This window comes from Carlito syrichta, unplaced genomic scaffold (genome assembly GCF_000164805.1).
Source record: "Carlito syrichta isolate Samal-C Ts95f unplaced genomic scaffold, Tarsius_syrichta-2.0.1 Scaffold305745, whole genome shotgun sequence".
Lineage (NCBI taxonomy): Eukaryota > Metazoa > Chordata > Mammalia > Primates > Tarsiidae > Carlito > Carlito syrichta.
The window spans coordinates 48,874-70,397 of NW_007249841.1; the positions used below are offsets into that span (position 1 = coordinate 48,874).

Here is a 21,524-nt window from a genome sequence, read left to right on the forward strand (position 1 = left end):
CTGTGCTGACCATGTGCCAAGCATGGTTTTACATGCCTTGTAAGTATCAGCTTTCATCCTCTTATCTGTGTGAGGCAGACACAGCTCTTGTTCCCATTTTACGGATGAGGAGATTGAGGTGAAGAAGGGAGAGTACCTTTTCCAGGCTGCAGAGTCAGTATGTGGCAGAGCTGTAAGCCCTCGGTTGGATCTGGGAGCCCTGACCCATTTCACCCTGCCTCTGGATGATTTATGCTGCTTTGTGGCTGGCCATGTTGTTACTTACATAAGGATCAGACTCATATTCAACTTTATATTCACCAGAATGTGAGTTAGCCATCAAGAAAGCCTTACAAACTGATAAAAATGTGTCTTTGCAGGCTGGGTATGGTGGTTCACACCTGTAGTCCCAGAACCTTGGGAGGCCGAGGCAAGAGGACTGTCTGAGCCTAGGAGTTCGAGACCAGCCTGGGCAACCTGACAAGGCCTTGTCTTTACAAAGAAAAATCAAAAAGTGTAGCTGGGTGTGGTGGCATTCACCTGTGGTTCCAGCTACTTGGAAGGCTGAGGCAGAAGGATCACCTTAGCCCCGCAGGTAGAGGCTGCAGTGGCCATCAGCGTGCCATTGCACTCCAGCCTGGATGACAGAGCAAGACTGCAACTCAAAAACAAAACAAAACCCAGAAAACAAAAAACGTGTCTTTGCAATATTACTGTTACACTTTGAAGGAGGAGACATTTTCATTTTTGACCAAAGTGCCCCTTGCTATTTATTGTGAGCTGAAGGTGGGGAGTTCCCAGAGATCAACTGTCCCTAACATAAGCAGGAAGTGCTCACCAGGTAGTCTGCTGGCTCAGTGTTGGTTTCACACTGTAAGACAGAACTAAAATAACAGCTTCAAATGGCAAAAATAGGACTGTCACGTGCAGCACTAACTGTCATTTAAAAAACAGACTGGTAAAACCCAGGAGTAAAGGTCAACTTCTTTCTATGGCTGAAAAGAACAGAGATTGGTAGATACTGGTCATTCCTGATATGTCCCCCTGTAATTTTAGGGAACTGATAAATGTCATCACCCGAGGAAGAATCTCATTCCTGCCATTTTATTTTATAAGACAAAATCAAATTCAAAATCTCATACCTTCCATTTTACTTTATAAGACATAGTCAAGTTTGAAATCTCATTCCTGCCATTTTGTAAGACAAAGTCAAACTCAAAATCTCATTCCTGACATTTTATGTTATTTTATTTTTTGAGTCGGAGTCTCACTCTATTGCCCAGGCTGGACTGCAGTGGCACATTTACGGCCATCCCAGCATCAACCTGCTGGGCTCCGGCGATCCTTCTGCCTCAGCATTCCAAGTAGCCAGAACTACAGGTGCGTGCTACTACGCCCAGCTAATTTTTTTTATTTATTGTAGAGATGAGGTCTTGCCATGTTGCCCGGGCTGGTCTTGAATCCCGAGGCTCAGGCAGTCCTCTCGACTCGGTCTCCCCAAATGCTGGGATTACAGACTTGAGCCACCGCGCCTAGCCCGGCATTTTACTTTATAAGACATAGTCAAGTTCGACATTCATTCTTGGAAGCCCTTTCTTGGTGTCTGGAAGGTAAGTGTGAGGAGCTTTGCTTAATCAAAATGGCTAGTGATTTCTGCTTGCATTTTTCCCAAGTGCTGGTTTTGCTTTGCAAAATATTAGCAGCTCAATTTCTTGCGCATTAGGTATTTGTTGGCTTTGTTCTAAAAGCTTTACTTCAATAGACTCTCTTAAATCTTACTGCAGACTTACACAGTTGCTTGTATTTATCCCATTTTATAGCTGAAGAAATGGAGGCCCAGAGAGGTTAAGTAACTTGTCGAAGGAGACAAAGTAAGTGGCAGAGCCAAGATTCAAACTCAGGCAGTTTGGCTCCAGAGTCTTTGCTTTTAAGCAGTAGTTTTATTGTTAATAGAATCCTGCTGGTTCTTAACCTGATGAGATGTGAGACAGGGACAACAAAGTGAAGCGGCTTGTCCTTTTTTCTTATTTTTATTTTTCAATACCCAGACTAACAGCATACCAAGTACGAGTCTGGCTCAAGTTTCTTTTTTCAACCAGGGCCTTTGTGTGCTGAAATAGAATTATTTAAGCCTGTGGCTTCTTGTTCCCTTGAAGACTTAGGGCAACCCCTTAGTGTTACCCACAAAGCCTTCCCTGTCTGGTCCCACCACCTGCAGTCTCCCTCCTCCCTTTCCACCCGTCCCCCTGGTGCATCTTAACACACCCCTCACCCTGAAATGCTTGCAACCCTCAAGACTGTATGCTCTTTTCTCATTTTGTTTTTGAGTCAGGGTCTCCCTCTGTCACCTGACTGGAATGCAGTGGCACGATCATGGCCACTGCAGCCTCCACCTCTTAGACTCAGGTGATCCTCCAGCCTCAGTCTCCCAAGTAGCTTGGATTACAGGTGCATGCCACCATGCCTGGCTAATTTAAAATTTTTTTTTTTGTAGAGATGAGGTCTCACTATGTTGCCCAGTCTGGTCTCAAGCCATCCTCCCACCTCGGCCTCCCAAAGTGTGGAACTACAGGCGTGAGCTACCACACCTGGCCAGTGCCATGCTCTTTTGTAATGATAACTTTGCTTGTGACATTCTCTTTGGTCTCTTTTTCCTTTGCTTTGTCAGGAAAACTCTTACTTATGATTCAAGGGCCAGCTCACAGAGGTGCCTCCTTAGTGAAACCTTCTCTCCTGGAAGAGCCAACCAATCTTTTGTGTCCCACTGTCCTTGTCCTATGAAAGATCTCCCACACTGCCCTAGGAGTAGCCCTCCCTTCCCATCAGCTGGACATTACTGGAGGACAAGGGCTGTGCTTCACGTACCACATGCTGCGTGAGCATTGGATAAAGGAGACCAGGGGCCAGGGGTCTTAGGGGAGAAAGCAAGAGCCGTGAGGAAATCTATTCAGTTAATTCCTGGCTTTATCATTCTGTCTAAGGAGTATGGCACATTTTGATTTGGGGACATAAACTATTCAGCCTGATCTGCTTTCTTTCATGCCCAGGAATGAAATAAATGTGTACAAACTATGAAGTATATGGTCATGATATCCCTGAAGCATGCATCAGGGAAACAGCTGTTGACATGGTCATCAAAATAGCAGATCATTTAAAAATAATTGCTGTTATCCTAGGTTAACCGTCTGCAGTTGGGGCCAAGTTAAATATAATTCAAGTTCCAGCCTTTTCCTGAGCAATCAACACCAAATATCAATGGGGTTCTGACTGTGCTGTCTGAGCTGTGACCACCAGGCGACTCCCGTGTCCGGGCATCATCCAGTTGTCCAACAGTCGCACATAGGGCCTCTGCAGTTGTGTCATGTAGTCAGGAAAAGGATTGGCTGCTTGCGCTTCAGTGTGAGGCTTGGGAGCAGGACCAAAATGTGTGAAATGTATTAAAGCGAGTCATCTGAAATGACTAGTATTTGATCATGTTTGTCTTACAAAAATGGCAATTTATTATTCCTTGAGCTAATGTTGCCTTAGTGAATGGATAAGAAAAGCCACCTCTCTTTCTGAATTCACTTGAAAGCGGGTGGAAAGGTCAAGGTTTCAGACGGGCTCATGGGTGTTGGGAGGTAACTCCCACAAGTTCCTTTAAGCCTCTGTTAGTTAGGGTTCTCCAGGGAGCCAGAGTCAGTGGGTTATGTATGTATATGGATGTACCTGGGGGGACCTGTTGGGAAATGGGCCAGCATGGTTATGGTGATGAGGCCCCATGACTGGCCATCCATGGGCAGAGGGGACCTGAGGTGGTGGTCCATGGCTTGGCCCAAGGCCAAAGTCTCAGATCCAAGGAATCCTTGGTGTACTCTCAGCCCAAGGTGGAAGGCCTGAGAGCCTGGGGCCGGCTGGAGTCTCATGGTCAGAAGCTTTGGGACCCTGATGTGCAGGAGCAGAAGGAGAAGAGTGAGTCCTGAGGGTGGAGGGGGGACTTTTCTCTCCCTTTTGGTTTTCTCTCCTGGTCCCCAGCTGTCCACATGGAGGTCATGTCTTTCCCAGACTACCCCTGACTCTCGCACCAGTCTCCTCTGAAAACACCCTCACAGACACACCCAGAAACCATGCAGGACCGGCTCTCTAGGCGTTCCTTAATCCGGTCAAGTTGTCACCTGCAGTCAGCCATCATGCCTCCCACAGCCAGTCGCCATGTGACTCTGATGTGGTTCCTCTGGACCCTCGGAAGGGAAGTGGGGGAGGGGTAAGAAGATAAAATCTGGTAGATAAAGCTCCCCTGTGGGTGCTGGTGAACACTTGAAGATGGCATGGCTGCTGGGCAGGGGGATCCTAAATTTTTCATCAGGGACATATCTCGAAATGGCCAGATACTCTGTTGCGTGGATGAGTCTTTATTGGAGTAGTTGGGTTAATTGCATCGGCAAGAGCAGACAAAAAGGGACTGGATGGGTCCATTGTGGCCCCCAGCTATGACGGCCGGGGACACGCACAGTACTGCAGGCTAGACTTCCATGTCGCATTTGCTCTTGGTCCATTGGTTCAGCCTCAGTGCCCGACTCGGCCAACTGTGCCATGCAGATGCTGAATAACTTGTTACTCAGTGGGGTTGGCACTTCTGTAATTGATTGTGGACTTGAGATTGATGGATGCAGGGAGCTGTGTAACCCCAAGAGCAGCTGTGTCCCAAGATGCACTGGCATGGTGGCTTCCAGGGCCTGCTTCCTGTTCTGAGCCTAGTGTGCACATGACCATGAGGGACAGCCACAGCTTTATGGGTGGCACTAAGAAAAGTGGCCATCACTACTTTTTACCAGTTAATAATGGGCTCTTTCTGTATGCTCACAAAAATATTGTAGGTAGATCCAATTATACCTTTGATGGGGATTTTAGAAAACCAATGAGAAGTATTGTTTAACTCTTTAATATAGAGCATTTAAAGTTATTCAAGAGGAGACAGAATAGTACAGAGACCACACCCCCAGTCAGATGACCCTGATCACACCTCTCCCACTGCCATTCTAAGTAGCAAATACTCCTACTCTCACTATCTCTTGTGGAGACCCCAGCCTCTTCCACAGATGCTTCAGTACACACCTCCAAAAGTCCAGGTGTCCCAGATGAAGCAGAACCTTGGTGCCCTTACCACATGTCCAGACATATCAACACAACTTCTTTGATGTCATCAAGCACCCAGTCAGTGCAAGAAATTGTTTTAAAAGTAATTCTTTGTGTGTGTGTGTGTGTGTGTGTGTGTGTGTGTGTGTGTGTGTGTGTGTCGAGGTCCCACTGTCGTCCAGGCTGGAGTGCAGTGGCACGATCGTGAACTCAGGTGATCCTTCTGACTCAGCCTCCTTAGTAGCTGGGACTACAGGTGAGTGCCACCACACCAGCTAGGCTATTTTTTTTGACTTTTGTAGAGATGCGATCTTGCTATGTTGTCTAGGCTGGCCTCAAACTCTGGGCTCAGCAATGCTCCCACCTTGGCATCCCAAAGTGCTGGGATTATGGGCATGAGCCACCACACCTGGCCTGAGGAGTTTTTCTTAGTGGAGGAACAGGCCAGGTCTGGGCGGGGTGAGGGAAGGTTCCCAGGAGTCTGTGAGCCACTCAACATTGTGCCTTTACAGAAATCCAGCCCTAGGCTGAGGTTGTGGGGGACTAACAATGGTTTTCTGCTCTCAGGGTTGTCATCTCTCCAGCTATCACCTCATCAGCCCATTGTCCACAGTTGAGTCCCTGCATGGGCTGCAGCTGCAGGTCTCGCTATCCACGCACATGCCATCGGCCATTGCGAGCCTGAATTACCAGCTGCCCACCCAGCCCAGAAATGGCCCTTTCTGTCTTGCCCTGTTAGCTGCCTGCGACCCCTATCAGAAGTTCACAGAGCTCATCTCCCAAGCTCCTGTTGGCAAGAGATCATGTTTCTATGATTCTGGTTATTTCTGCTTTCAGAAAGATATCAAGTGTCATTAAAAAAAAACATGAACACAAGAAGTGTCTGCTAGAGAGCCACAGAACATGCATGCACACCCACACACATGCACGCACACAGACCCAACCCACCTCATGCACCCTCCTCCACACACATGCACCCCCCGCCAATACCACCCAGCACAGAAGCAAGTGCTGCCAGCCAGTGCCAGCCACAGCAATCCAAGAACTGAAACCCCAGCTAAAGGGCCTTCCTGCTTTTTTCTGCTTAAAGAAAAAAAGCCCAAGGATTACAGCGATATCTCTGATGATGACTATCTTGTAGTTGAGGAAGGGTCCCTTGACAGTACTTATGTGCGTCTCTGAGGACTGCTATGGGACAGTGACCTTGTCAGTTGGGTATTCCCATGACAGCAGGGCACATGGGTGGAGCAGAGAGTGGAGGACATGGAGGCTGGAGGTTATTCTTTGCCAAGCAGGTCCGGGAGATTTCTGGCCTGCCTGTGCCCTTCTGTCTATCTGAGAAAGCTGTAGCAAAAAGAAAAGACAAAAGGCTTCAAGATTTTAAAAAAACAAAACAAAAAAACCTCTTATTGGAAAGAAAAAGTGGTGGTGCCTGGCGCAGTGGCATGATCCTGTTGTCCCAGCTACTTGGGAGACTGAGGAGGGAGGATCTCTTGAGCCCAGGAGTTCCAATCCAGCATGGTCAGCAGAGCGAGACCTCATCTCTAAAAAAGACATTGAAAAGAGAAAAGGAAAAAGTGGTGGGTGTGACTGGTTATTGTAAAAACAGACCCGAGAGATGTCTAATAGCCATAGTTCTCTGGGCTGACTCCCTCCTGCCCTGCCCTCATTCGCTCGTGGACTTTCCAACAAGGTGACTGGGGCCCTCCATGGACCAGGCCCTGTTGTGGGCATTGGAGAAGGCATAACGGTGCCTTCCCTGAGTCTCTGCTTGGTGCCCTTGTCAGGCCTGCCTTAAAGATGGGGTGAGGAGGAGGAGGAGGAGGTGAGCATCCCGTACCAGCTTTGGGAGGAGGTATTTTGTTTTTTTTTTATTCTTACCCAGAAATTCATTTAATATGGGATGAGTCAAATGGGCGGGCGAGTCTAAGTTGGCACAAATGCCAGGGCCCAGGCTTCATTTTAGTGAGAGAGATCCATCCATGACTGCCTCTGCCCATTAGATACCAACGTTGTTTTGCTTAATCTTTACACCCATTTTTTTCTCTTTTGTTATTGTTGATTTAAGTTTATATTTTAGAATGCTAAATTATTAGCAAAGAATTTTGCAGTTTCCAAGTGTTTTCAGACTTCAGGGCCCCTGAGAATGGCAGCCATGCATTTTTTTTCAGCCTTATTGAGGTATCTAATCAATATATAATAAACTGCATATTTTTTAAACTTTTATTTTATTTTATAGAGATGAGGTCTTGCTATGTTGCCCAGGCTGGTCTGGAACTTCTGGGCTCAAGCAATGTTCTTACCTCCGTCTCTCAAGGTGCTGTGATTACAGGCGTGAGCCACCCTCCTATCCTATTAAACTGCATATATTTGAATGTTGTTACTTGATGAATTTTGACATAGGTATGTGGCCTCAAAACCATCGCTGCCATAAATATACAGAACCCATCCATCACCTCCACAGCTTCTTCGTGGCACTTTGCATTCATCCCTTCTCCTTCATTCCCACCATCCCTAGGTCATTGCTGATTTTTTTTTTTTTTTTGAGACAGAATTTCTCTCTCTTTCTCTGTCTCTTTCTCTCTCTCTCTCTCTCTCACCCAGGCTGGAGTACAGTGATACAATCATGGCTCACTGCAGCCTCGACCTCCTGGGCTCAAGCAGTCCTCTCACCTCAGTCTCTCAAGTAGCTGGGACTATAGGTACATGCCACCATACCCAACTAATTTTTAATTTTTTTTTGTAGAGATGGGATCTTGCTATGTTGCACAGGCTGGTCTCAAACACCTGACCTCAAGCAATCCTCCTACCTCAGACTCCCAAATGGCTGAGATTTACAGGCATGAACTACCATACCCAGACAGCGAATCTAACTTTTGACACAATAGATTAATTTACAAGTTCTAGAACTTTAGAATAAACAAACTCATACAGCACATACTTTTTTTTTTAGGCTAGCTTCTTTCACCCAGCATACTATTTTTTAAAAATTATTTTAAGATGTGAGGTATAATTCAGCATCAGGTATACAATTTTTAATTGATTATTACTATTTTGACATGTATTCAGTATGTTGTCTCAGCATTGCATTTCTTTCTGTTACTGTGAAGTATTCCATTGGTTGGATTTGTTTATCCATTCACCTGATGATGGATGCTTGGGTTGTTCTCAGTTTTTGCTATTATGAATAAAGTTGCTGTGAAAATGTTTGTTCAAGTCTTAGCACCATATCTAGCATATAGTATATGCTCAGCAAATACTGTCCCGAGTTCCCATGGTAGTCAGTAAATAAGACTAGTCACTTTTTTTTTTTTTTTTTTTGAGTTGGAGTCTCACTCTGCCACCCAGACTGGAGTGCAATGCCACCACAGCCTCGACCTACTGGGCTCCGGCGATCCTTCCGCCTTAGCCTTCCGAGTAGCTGGAACTACTGGCGCGCGCTACCACGTCCAGCTCATTTTGATTTATTGTAGAGATGAGGTCTTGCCAAGTTGCCCAGGCGGGTCTCGAACCCGCGGGCTCAGGCAATCCACTCACCTCGGCCTCCCAAAGTGCTGGGATTACAGGCTGAGCCACCGAGCCCGGCCTACTTTTATTTTTTTATTTTTGAGTTGAAGTTTCACTCTATCACCCAGGCTGGAGTGCCGTGGCATGCTTACTGCCACTCCAGCATCAACCTGCTGGGCTCAGGCAATCCTTTCACCTCAGCCTTCCAAGTAGCCGGAACTACAGGCACATGCTACCACTCTTGGCTAATTTTTTTTGATTTATTGTGGAGATGAGGTCTCGCCAAGTTGCCCAGGCTGTTCTCGAACCTGTGGGCTCAGCCAAATATAAGCTTGAGTCACCATGCCCAGCCCTTTAGTTATTTTTAAAAACAATTACTTAAAATATTATTTTAGGCCGGACTTGGTGGCTCAACCTGTAAACCCAGTGCTTTGGGAGGCCGAGGTGAGTGGATTGCCTGAGCCCGTGGATTCGAGACCTGCCTGGGCAACTTGGCGAGACCTGATCTCTACAATAAATCAAAAAATTAGCCGGGCGTGGTAGCGCACACCTGTAGTTCCAGCTATTTGGAAGGCTGAGGCGGAAGGATCACCGGAGCCCAGCAGGTCGAGGCTGCGGTGGCGGGAGCGGCCACTGCACTCCAGTCTGGGTGACAGAGTGAGACTACAACTCAAAAAAAAAAAAAATTATTTTAAGAGAAACAGCATCGCTGCTATTATCCTTGTTGCCTGGTTTGTTCTGCAACCTTTTCTGCATGATCGTCAAGCTTAGTTGTCTTCTCTTATAATCATTGAACTCTTGGATTATATACTGAATTCTTTTAAGGAGAAAGTGAAGAAATATTGCTATGTTATCCTTAAATCTCTTTTTCTTGTTAAATTCTATAACAAAATTAGAGACTATATAGTATTAAAAAATTAAGACTCTATAGTTGGAAGAAAAGTTTAAATGCTGAAAAATTTTACCAATTTTAGATTTAAAGACAAAATAATTAAACTAGATAATGTATATTGCATAATTGTGATGGCCCAAAATTGTGCTGTGTGCATATGAACATATCACAGTTAATCATCACAATAATCAACGAGATAGATATTGTCTTAACTTTAATATTCCCATTTTACAGATGAGGTAATAAAGACTGGAAGAGATTAATTCATTTGTATGAGGCCATGGATTGGTATTTAAACACAAGCCTGCCAGGCTCAAAAGCCTGGGGGCTCTACGAATTGACTGCAGTGTTAAAACATTAAAGCAATCCTCAGAATACCACAGATGTTCAGCAGGTTTTTCTAGGCGTGGTGGCTCATGTCTGTAATCCCAGAATTTCTGGAGGCCAAGGTGGGAAAATTGCTTAAGCCCAAGAATTTTAGACCAGCCTGGACAGCACAGCAAGACTCTGACTCTGGCTTATTATCATTTTTTCTTTTTTGATGTTTTGGTAGAGACAAGGTCTTATTATGTTGTCCAGGTTGGCCAAGAATTCCTGGGTTCAAGCAATCCTCCAGCCTCAGCCTCCCAGAGTGCTGGGATTACAGGTATGATCTACCATGCCCAGCTACCACTCAGACTTTCATTGTAAATATTATCATTCCTCTCTGTAACCTTAGCAAATGTCTGGCTGTGTAAATTCCTCAAGGGGAAGGGACTGTGTATGTTTTCATCAGCCTTATGGTACTTCAGCATCTGTGCCTTGAAGATGGTAGACAGATCCTGGAATCCATGTTTAATGAATGTGGCTGAGGGTCCAAAGCTAGCCCACACGTTGAATGCAAGGATGAATTGTCACAATGGGATGTAGTGAGTGCTACCCACAAGTTTTGGTGCTATGCATGTGTTGAGAACTGCAAGTTCCAGAAATTTTAGACTTTGCCTTCTTAATTTGAAAACAAATTTTATCCCCTGATAATATTACATATAATATTATATACAAATATATACTTTATATATATAATATATAAATATATTCTATGCTTTATATGCTACAGAGTATGCACTTTTATACACTGTTTCTATTATGAATAAAGCTGCATTCTCTGAATGGACCCTTATCAGTAACATGATCTGTCAGGCAGTGTGTCTTTGGGTTTGGATTTGGCATCTGTTTTAATTGTTGAGTCTGTTGAGAGAGAACAGAGACAGACTGAAAACAGACAGGGCAGTGGTGCCCCATGGGCCCTGTGACAAGATGGCAGTTTGTGCACACACAGAGGTCCCCTTGGGTTGTAATTGAGAGACAGCATGGGAGGGGCATCCCTGGCTCACGGTGACACAAGTGTGGGGACGCCAAGAACTGCTTGGAGAACTAGTGGTTCCAGCCACAGCCCGCCTGTCTCCTCCAAGCGGTGTTGTCGCTTTCATCTAATCTGTTGTGCAGTTTCGCTTGTCTTTAATTTGTGAACTTGCGGTTGGTCTTACAGCTGAGTAAGAGCTCTACACTTAGAAAGTTTCCACTGAGCGGATGTTTGCACATCGTTAAGTGATGTCAGGTTACTTGAGTCTAGATGGCACTTAGGAATTCAGAATTGGAAGCTTATTGTGTGACCTTGGGCAAGGGGATGACACTCCCTAAGTATTGATTTTCTTTATCTGTAGAAGGAGGTGGTGGCAGGTCTCATGTTGTGATGCTGGGAGGATTCCTGGAGCTTATCCATGTGAGGAGACTGACTCAGTGCTGGCTCACAGTGAGTGCTCTGGCACTGTTAGCTCTGGACACAATTTTATCTTCTATTATAAGAGTCCATAAATATTCAAACTGGAGATCCCTGGAGCCAAGTAGAAGCTTAGTGTTTTTGAGAGATTTGAGTTCATTTCTGGCTCAGCCTGTTGGGGTCCTTACCTGGTCTCATAACTATTCAGACAGTCAGTTTCCTGATGACTTCCTAGGGTTATGGTAAAAACTAACAGTAAACGCTTACGGTTTAGGGAGTGAATTTGTATTAGGGCTCTCAAGAGAAACAGAACTAATCTCTCTCTCACTCTCTGTCTCCCCCTCTGTTTCTCTCTCTTTCACATCTCTCTCTCTCTTCTCTCTCTATCTCTATTGAGCTTTGTTATGGGAAAGGATAATGTAATTGGAGGCTGAGACTCTGCCGCCCGCAGTCTGAAGACCCAGGAAAGCTGATGGTGTAATTCAGTCCAAGTCCGGGGACCTGAGAACCAGGGGTTGGATCATGTCCACCCCCCTTGCTGAGAGTGGATCTTCCTTAGTCTACTGATTCGCATGCTAACCTGCTCCAGAAGCACCCTCACAGACACCCAGAAACAACGTGTTACTAGCTACTTGGCATCCCTCAGCCCGGGCAAGCTGCCACATGAAATTAACCATCAGAGTCCATGTGGCAGACACTGTACTGAGCACCTAGGAACATCTTTAATCCTGCCAATAGCTTGGCAAAGACAGTATTATCATCTGTTTCTTCAGAGACAGAAACTGAAGGACAGAGGGGACAGGGCTTGCCCAGGACCACATGGCTTACCCGTGGCAGAGAACAGAAACTGCCCGGAGCCACATGGCTTACCTGTGGCAAAGCAGAGGCTGGAGTCAGGATCTGTTGTCTCTAAAGCTCATGTCCTCCAGCTGGGGTCCTCCTGCAGTGCAGAGGTGACTCGCCCAGTAGGTGTCTCCTGTGGCAGCACATGGAATGGCCACAGAAGGAGTCAAGGGAAAAGGAGTCCTTTGGTTTTCGCTGTGGGAAAAGGAGTCCTTTGGTGAATTGACAGGAAACTCTATTATGCCTCTCACTGCACGTGATGGGCTCAGGGTGCCAGGGAAAGGCCACATGGTGTCCTGAGCATATAGACTTCTCAGATGACCTGGACCAGCCTGGTGAGCTATATACATTTTTTTCTAATTTAATTTAATTTAGGGTTGATACTAGATGGAAACAAAGAATGGAATGCTGCCTGTTCTCACTCCTAAGCGGGCCCTGGTCACTGTCACATGAGCACAAGGATGGGAATTACAGATGCTGGCCCCTGTTAGGGGAGGAAGGAAGAGAGAGGGAGGGGACACAACCACACAGTGGTTACCAGGTCCACCACCAGCGGGGGAGAGGGTCTGCTGGCTGCCCAAACCTCACCAGCATGTGATTTACTTATGTAGTAAACCCTCACGTGTACCCCACACCTCTAAAATAAAATAAAATAAAATAAAATAAAAATTAGGATTGATATTGGTATTGTTCAAATACTGAGTATCCTGGCCATTAAAGGAAACTGTGTGCCTTGTAGGACTTGCCAGGGACAGCATCTCGTGCATTGAATCCCAGCTTGGCCTCCAGCTGAGGTGTGGTTTTAAGCAAGTTATAGCTCGTCTTTCTGTCTGGTGTTCCCGCTGGTTTATCAGTATGTCAAGTGGTCACTGCTCATCTCCATTCTCAAGCTTTGCAAAGTTCACAGAGGATGAACAAGAGGGGACCTCCCACCCCTAACCACCACACACAGAGTTCTTTGTATGCCAGCTCAGCTCACTGTCGAATGAATACCCAACTAAGTGCTGGGCAGTCGTCTTAGCTCAGAGGATTCAAAGATGGGTGAGGAGAGGCCTTAGCTCCATCACGTTTCCTGTCTAGTGGGCAGGGTTAAGATGATGGAACAGAAGGGACATGTGACAAGAAGACAGTAATGACCTTGGCTATTCCTCCTAGGACCACAATGTTGACAGTCGTGTAGCATCCTTCAGGAGTCATGAAGGGGTTTTGCTTTTTGAACAAATTCTAAAGAATAGTCTAAGTGGAGACAGACTCAATGTTCCTTCTCAGTATTAACTGTGGTGTGCTCAGAAGCCTTCTCCATGAGCTCCTGTTCACTCCCTTCAGGGCTCTTCTGCAGAGTCGCTGTGACAGGCTGGCCTGTCCAGTGTTTAAGGAAGCTATGGGGATGCTGGGTGCGGTGTCTCACGCCTGGGATCTCAGCACTTTGTGAGGTTGAAGCGGAAGGATCATATGAGTCCAGGAGTTGAAGACCAACCTGGGCAACACAGCGAGACCTTATCTCCACAAAAAATAAAAAAATTAACCAGGCGTGGTGGCATGTGCCTGTAGTCCCAACTACTCAGGAGGCTGAGGAGGGAGGATCGTTTGAGCACAGGAAATTGAGGTGGTAAGCAGTGATTGTGCCACTGTATTCCAGCCTGGGTGACAGAGTGAGACCCTCAACTTAGAAAGAAAGAGAGAGAGAGAGAGAGAGAGAGAGAGAGAGAGAGAGAAAGAAAATAAAGTCCATGGCATCAGTATCTTCGGTCACTTAGCCTCAAGCCCCTGAGCTTTCCCACTTTTCTTCCCTATCCCCCTGTCCCTCGCTGACTGCACGCCTGGTGACTCTCGGTGGCTGTGTACCTGGTGACTCTGCCTCCCACATCTTCAGTGTCCAACTTTCCTCACCCTGACTCCTGCCATGGACTTGACTCTGGCCTTGTTACCTCCCACCTCAACTACTGCCTCCCAGCTGGCCTCCCTACCCACCTAGCCTCTGCAGTCACTCATCAGGATCTCTGAAAGCCCACCCGGTGCGGCTCGCCCACTTCCCTGCTGAAACCCTCAGGACAGGCCCACGCTCCTGTCTGGTGTGGATATACCTTCCCAACATGGTCTCCGATAGCCATTTTGGTGTCCTGCACCGCCCCGAGCCCCTGATCCTGTCATGATGAGACGCTTTGTTCCCTGAACACTCAGTGCTCTGCCATCCTGCTGTCTTCCTCAGTGTCCTAGGAAACTTCCACTTATCCTTTAAAACCAAACCAGGGTGTCACTTCCTCTGAAACCTCCCTGCGGCTCCCACCCACCTCTGCCCACTCGTCAGTGTCCGAAAAGGCATGGGCTCAACCATGCCTGGACTGGGAATCACACCCTCCTCTCCTCTGCCTGTTGTGTCATTGTGAAACCCTCTCCAAGAGACCCTCACCCTCCCTCGGAGCTCGGAGCACTAGGCTCAGTGCCCAGTTGGGGTCCTGTCCGTGCTTGCTGGCAGGATTGGTAAAATAATGAATAAGCCACTTAAACTTGAGCCTTGATCTGCTAGTTTCAGAGCAAGATATTTGTTTTATTTATGTATTTATTTGAGTCAGGGTCTCACTCTGTCACCCAGGCTGGAGTACAGTGGCACGATCATGGCTCACCTCAGCCTCGACCTCCTGGGCTCAGGCGATCCTTCCTCTTCAGCCTCCCGAGTAGCAGGGACTACAGGCATGTGCCACTAATTTTTTGATTTTTTTGTTTTGTAGAGACAAGATCTTGCTATGTTGCCCAGGCTGGTCTCCAGCTCCTGGGCTTAAGCCATCCTCTTCCCTCAGACTCCTAAAGTGCTGAGATTATAGGAATGAGTCACTGTGCCCAGCCAGCAAGATATCGGAGTAAAGTCCATCCAAGTATTGGAACAGTATGTTAGGAGATCACATATCACAGAGCATGAACTTAGAGGACATAAATCAACTCAAGGCATCCCGAATTTTCCTGGATAGATTGGTCCATGTCTGACAACTGCTTTTAGTAGCTAGAGCAGGAGATGCGTGGAGGTGGGCATTCTGGAAGCAGACTCCAACCTGGTGTTCTGAGGTCTTAACAGTTACTTAGCAAAGACGTGCAGATCTTTGCTATGGGCAGACACTCTTCTAAGCTCCTAGCAAATAATCACTCATTAAATAGCATAACAAATGTATGATAAAGCAAGGGTATCCAACCTCTTGGCTTCCCTGTGCTGCGTCGAGTCAAGAGAAATTGTCTTGGACCACACAAACTATATGATATAGTTAGTGTATACATAATAAGACTTCTTTTATTTTTAAATATTTTTTATTATAAAGTTTAGAAAAATGAGAACAATATAAAACTAGTGGGAAATTTGACCTTGTTTTTGTAAAACTAATGCATCAGTGTCTGGTTTGATGGAAGTATTTGCAATTCTTAGTGAGTTCTCAAGGTGCTCGTCAGAAATGGTTGCTTGAATTTTGCTCTTAGTGGACCTCATCACTGAAATTAGTTGCTCACAAATGTACGTGTTGCCAAAAAGTGATGTCATGAATGAGGCGTGACTATGAACTTCAAAAATGGAACCATGTTGGAGTCATGAAGAAAATCAATGCTAAGAAACATGTGATGTTAAAAGATTTTGTGGGGCCACATGACTAGCTGTCCTGGGACCAGGTTGGACATGTCTGACATAGATACTATTATTATACCCATTTTACAGATGAGGAAGCAGGTCATGTGAAATATTCTTTCTTTTGCATGTACCGTTTATTCTCTCCCTGCCATCCCACCTCCGACATGTAAGCCACCATTCTCTGTGCCCTGGTGGCACCATTTGTATACTTAGCAGTTGCTACATTATGGGATACCTACCGTGTCAGTCTCTGTCACTGTGAACTTGGACACTTTTCTTAATTTTAGTTTCTTTGTTTGTAAAATGGGCACAGCGCTCCTTGCCTGGCAGATTGGCTGTGAGGCATCCAAGCACCTGTTATGATTCCTAGGTCCCAGGCTCAGAAGTGAGCTTTTCCAAGCTTGTCTTTTTTCTGTCTTCCTTGACTCGTTGTTGATATAACACAGGTGTTGTCCAGTGAAAAACCGAAGGGAAGGGAGAAAAGGAAGACAAGAATGATCCAACATTGAGGCCACTGAGGGCAGAGAGAGCATCAGCTCTCCATAGTCCCACTAGTGACTGACAGCTCTGGCCAGGCCACTGGCCTGGGCATTGGTGGTGCTGGTGAGGATTGCTTTAGCAGTGAGATAGCAGGCAGGGACGTGCAGGACTTGTGGGTGGGATAGGTAGGGAGGGAGGTGGAGGGCTGGATGCCAGGTCTGGGCTGGACGACAGGGGTCTGGCATGTTTGTTGACAGGACATGTGAACCCTAGGACACGACATTGGGTGTGTCCTCCTCCTGTCCTAGCTGGGCACCAAGGTCCAGCCTGGAGCCCTGCTGACCCCTGGTACACATCTCTCACCTCCTTGTGGCTGGAGTGTTATACATGCGGGGGAGCTTGAGCTGAGGTCCTGGAGGTAGGTCTGAGCTGCGGTGTCCTTGTCTGTGAACAAGGGGACAGTCCTGCTCAAAGGGGTGTTGTGAGCCCCAGTGGAGCCACACATCACCCTGCTGTGTCCTTTGAGCTATTGCTTAGAGACGGTGAGAGAGAAGGAGAGTCTTCAAGTGCACTGACTGTCCCCGGGGTGGCTGCCATATTCTCTGTAAAAAAGTGACAGGGTGGCCGCCCAGGGCTGAGGACGCTGGTGTCTGTGAAGGCTGCCGTGTTCTGTTCATGGGACACACCCAAGAGCTGACAGCCACAAAGGCCTGGTGGGGTGTGGGGAGGACTTGTGCTTATGGGACTGTCACAGCCAGGAGCCAGGGGACAGGGCAGGGAGACAAGTGCTGGAGAAATGTTGAAGGCTGAGGGCCGTGGGGTTCTAGTGTGTGTGTGTGTGTGTGTGTGTGTGTGTGTGTGTGTGTGTGTGTGTGTGTGAGAGAGAGAGAGAGAGAGAGAGAGGGAGGGACAGAGACAGAGGAGAGAATGAGAGGAGAGAGACAGAGAGATAGAGAGGAGAAAGAGAGAGACAGAGAGGAGAGAGATGAAAGACAGAGAGAGGAGAGACAGAGAAAGGGGAGAAAGTGACAGAGAAAGGAGAGAAAGACACACACACACACACAGAGAAGAGACAAAAACAGGAGAGAGAGAGAGAGAGAGAGAGAGAGAGAGAGATACCTGCACACACATGTTTATTGCAGCATTATTTACAATAGCAAAAACATGGAACCAGTCATGCTACCCATCAGAAGAGGCCTGGATTTAAAAAGTGTGGTACATATACACAATGGAATATTATGCAGCCATAAAGAAGGTTCCAACTCCTGTGGGCTGTCTCCCTGCTCTCTTGATGGTTTCTTTGGCTTTGCAGAAGTTTGTCAGTTTGATGAGGTCCCACTTGTCTATCGTATCACTTATGGCATGGGCATTAGAGGTTTTTATCGGGAATTGGTTGCTAGTTCCAATTTCCCTTTCTTTCTTTGGGTTGGTGTTTCATTCTGTTGTCCAGTCTGGAGTGCAGTAGCACAATTTTGGCTGATCACAGACTCCAACTCCTGGGCAGGCAGTCTTCTCTCTTCAGCTTTTCAAGTAGCGACTACAGGTGCATGACACCATGACCTGTTAATTTTTTGCAGAGATGAGGTCTCACTATGTTGCCCAGGGTAGTCTTGAGCTCCTGGGCTCAAGAGATCCTTCCACCTTGGCCTCCCAAAGTACTAGGATTACAGGTGTAAGCCACTGCACTCAGTTCAATGCTTTGACTGTCATCGAGAAGATGAGGTTGAACAAAGTATTTGTCTGGGAGGAGAAGGCAGCAGTAAAAGAAAATTCATTAGTTCTACAGCCTTTTGGGGACAGAACAATGTCATCTTGAGAAATGAAAAGATTTAATAATTTTGATTACAATCATCACAGTGCTAGTATTTTGAATGGCTTTGATAGTGAGAGACATCATTTAGGTAATGATTAAGGAAACTGCAGTATTGTGAATCTGTAATTTCATGAATAACTATCACTGTGAATAACATTTGCTCTAATATCTTACCATTGTTTGTAATGCTTCTCCTCCTTTTTTTTTTTAACAGAAAAAATACAGAAAGGGGTTTATTGATATTTCAAAAATCAAGTGCGTGGAGGTAGTGAAGGATGATGACAGCGCCATCCCCTGTCAGAATAAGTATCCATTTCAGGTGAGCCAGCGAAGTGTGGCTGCGCAGTGCTGGGTGGCGGTTGTGTTTGCTGTCTGGCACCGTAGTGTCCTGTCCTTGCTTCCATGACTGGTTTTTAGTTCATTTACTTCCTTAATTGTTACTGCTTTTCTTTATGAACTGCTTAAGTCTTTGTTGAAACAAGATCTTACTCTCATTTTTGGTCTATTAGATTCCGCCAGTGAGCCTGGATTTCCAAACTCCAGACTTTATTTACTAATATTCAGATTTGATCACAGAGTAGATAGAATAAGGAGTGGGTCTGAGGCTGAAAAACATGGGATGAGGCCAAGTGTGGTGGCTCACGTCTGTAATCTCAACACTTTGGGAGGCTGAGGTGAAAGGATCGCTTGAGCCCAGGAGTTGATGACCAGCGTGGGCAACATAGCAAGACCTTGTCTCTACAAAAAATAAAAAAATTAGCTGGGTGTGGTGGCACACACCTGTTGTCCCAGCTACTCAGGAGACTGAGGAGGGAACCCAGGAGTTTGAGGCTGCAGTGAACCATGATCATGCCACTGTGCTTCAGCCTGGGCAACAGAGTGAGACCCCAACTCAAATAAATAAAAAAAAAAAGAAAAAGAAAAAATGAAAAGAAAACTGTGTGGTGCGGTTTTCCTTGTGAATTTGAGAAGCATGCCAGGCATGCGTTCCTCTGTGCAGAAATGAGCTGTACTGTTGTGTTATATATTTATTAAATTGTATTTTTAAATAGTGCTCGTGGTGTTTTTCCCCCCACAGTGATCCTACTGCATAAAGAAGGCGAATAGCTTTTTTCACTTGTGACTGAGGAAATCAGGGCTTGTCAGAGTCGCTTTGTGACTTGAGAGCTGGCCAAGCCCCCATGCACACATCAGGCTCTGAGAAGGTGTGGCCTCAGTGGCCAAGCTGCTTCCAGGCCAGGATCTTGGCCAGGATCTTGGCATCACCTGCCTGGGGGCGGGCCACATGAATGTGGATTGGACCCTGAACCTCCCCATCCCCTCTCTATTTGAGGATGTTTTGTGCTTTCCTGGAGCAATGAACATCCCAAGTGAGAATCACCTGCCTGGGACTGTGGTCCGGTCACTCCTCCATCCCGAGGGGAAGAAGCAAACACCTTTTCCCATGAACTTTTGGTCATTTTAAATTGCTGCTGTGAAATTATTCTTTTCATCTGAAACAGACATTTACCAGTGTAGGGGATGGAGGTGTTTGGGAAGCTGTGAGCTAACACCTCGAAGCTTCTGGATGGTTCTCCACGATGGAGCAGTGATGCAGAGGAGGAAGGCCTGGTTTAATTTCATTTTCCCACTTCCTCATTCTGTATGTGTCACTTCCCTGAGGGAGGAGCAGGGACAGAAGCGCTGAAAGAGGGACTCTGAGGCTAGACTGCCTGACCCGCTGGCTCTGGGCGCTTGTACAAGTCACTTGACCTCTCTTGTGTCTGTGTCCCCTCCTGAGAATTGGAAGAAATAGCAGCATTAGCACTCACTTGGTGGAGTTGTAGTGAGAATTAACTGAGGTAATCTTTGACTTGCTTAGACAGGTGGTTAAGAGCAAGATAGGCGCTAGGTGCTAGAATTACTACTGTTATTACTTCTCTTATGATGGCTGCTGCTGTTAATACTACATGCACCACCCAGATAGAGAAGAAAGCCCAGGTTAAATCTTCCTGATTAAGTGTATCTAATGCATACATAATGAGGGATGTGTGTGTATGTGTTTGTGTGTGTAATTTACTTGAAGTTCAGTGGAACTTCTGCCACCCTTCTGATGATTTTTAGATATTTTGTGGGTGACAGGCAGTTGTGGGGAGCTATGGTGCTCCTGATTCCAGACCCAGAATGAGGATTTTTGCTGTTCAAGAACAGGAGATTGCTCTGCAAGTTTGGTTGGTTTTATGAATGAAGGTAAAAGTGGCACAGGACACAGTCCATCCTTGAACTGTTTAAAACTGTTGAGATGAATACATGCAAGAAAGCTTCAAAAACAACCTGACAAAGTTAATCAAGGAGGGCCTGCTTGGACTCTAACCTTGTCGTTTACACCAGAGGATCTGAAGGTGGGAAAGGTCATCTCTTATTACAACTCACACATAGCTAAGACTGTCTAGATCCCAGCACCCATGCTCATGGTGAAACACTGCGTCAGGTTCACGTGCAAGGGGTAAAAGCAGGAGCAGACATTCCCAAAGGCACCAGAAGAAGCCTGGGGTTGCTTCCTCTCCTGCATGTTCCAGTCCCAGAGAGGGCTGGAGAAAATGGGAGGAGTCAGTACCAGCTCTGGGAGCATCTCTCCTTCAAGCTTCCATGGATGATTCACTTCTGATGGGTTGGGCGTTCCCAGGAGGTGTTGGGTTCCAGGCTCAGATCTGTCTGTCTGACATTCATGCTGTTTCTCCTATGCCACACTGACATCAAAAGTTGCAGAATAAATTTTTTTTTGATTCAGGGTCTCACTCTGTTGCCCAGGTGGGAATGCAGTGACGTGATCATGGCTCACTGCAACCTCAACCTCCTGGGCTCAGGTGATCCTCCTGAGTTGCTGGGACTACAGTCATGTACCACCACACCTAGCTATTTTTTTTTTTGTAGAAGTCTTGCTATGTTGCCCAGGCCAGTCTCGAACTCCTAGGCTCAAGTGATCCTCTCACCTCAGCCTCCCAAAGTCCTGAGATTACAGGCATGAGCCACCACACCAGTCAAATGTCTGTTGAATAAATGAATGAGTGAAGGATGCTATGGATGGGGGAGGAAAGCTGCTGGGCTAGTAGTCTACTGAGGAGAGCATTCCCTCCTTGGTGAACAGCTCCTGCACTTCACAGTTTGTAGAGTTCATCCCTTCTCGACAAGCCACTGTGGGAGGATGGCTCATCATGAGACTCAAGGCACACGAGAGACGCAACCTAAACCACCCTGCCACAGCCACCTGTTCACATGGCTGACTCAGGAGGAGGCTGACGGGGTGTGATCTGAGGTTTGCTTTGGGAAGGATGCTGACCCCAAATATGTCCTCAGTCTTCCAAATTACCTGAGATGCTGAAATGAGATGCTTATTATTGGGGTGTAGGGTGGTATTTCTAGAAACTTCTTAGAGAAATACAAATGCCCCAGGTTAGCATATCAAGCCAGTTCTTGACATTTAAACCTGGAATGTGGATTATTATAATTATTATTTTTTAGCTACTCTTTTTTTTTTTTGAGTCGGAGT

The 21,524-nt window shown here is 46.4% G+C and overlaps 1 protein-coding gene across 1 annotated transcript in view; it reads left to right on the forward strand.

Moving 5' to 3' along the window:
• Positions 1–21,524, forward strand: part of TEC (tec protein tyrosine kinase) — an 86,472-nt gene that overhangs the window by 25,317 nt on the left and 39,631 nt on the right. Inside the window, exon 2 of the mRNA XM_008062550.2 lies at positions 18,210–18,314. Coding sequence (XP_008060741.1) covers positions 18,210–18,314 — 105 coding nt within the window. The remainder of the gene's footprint in view (positions 1–18,209; positions 18,315–21,524) is intronic.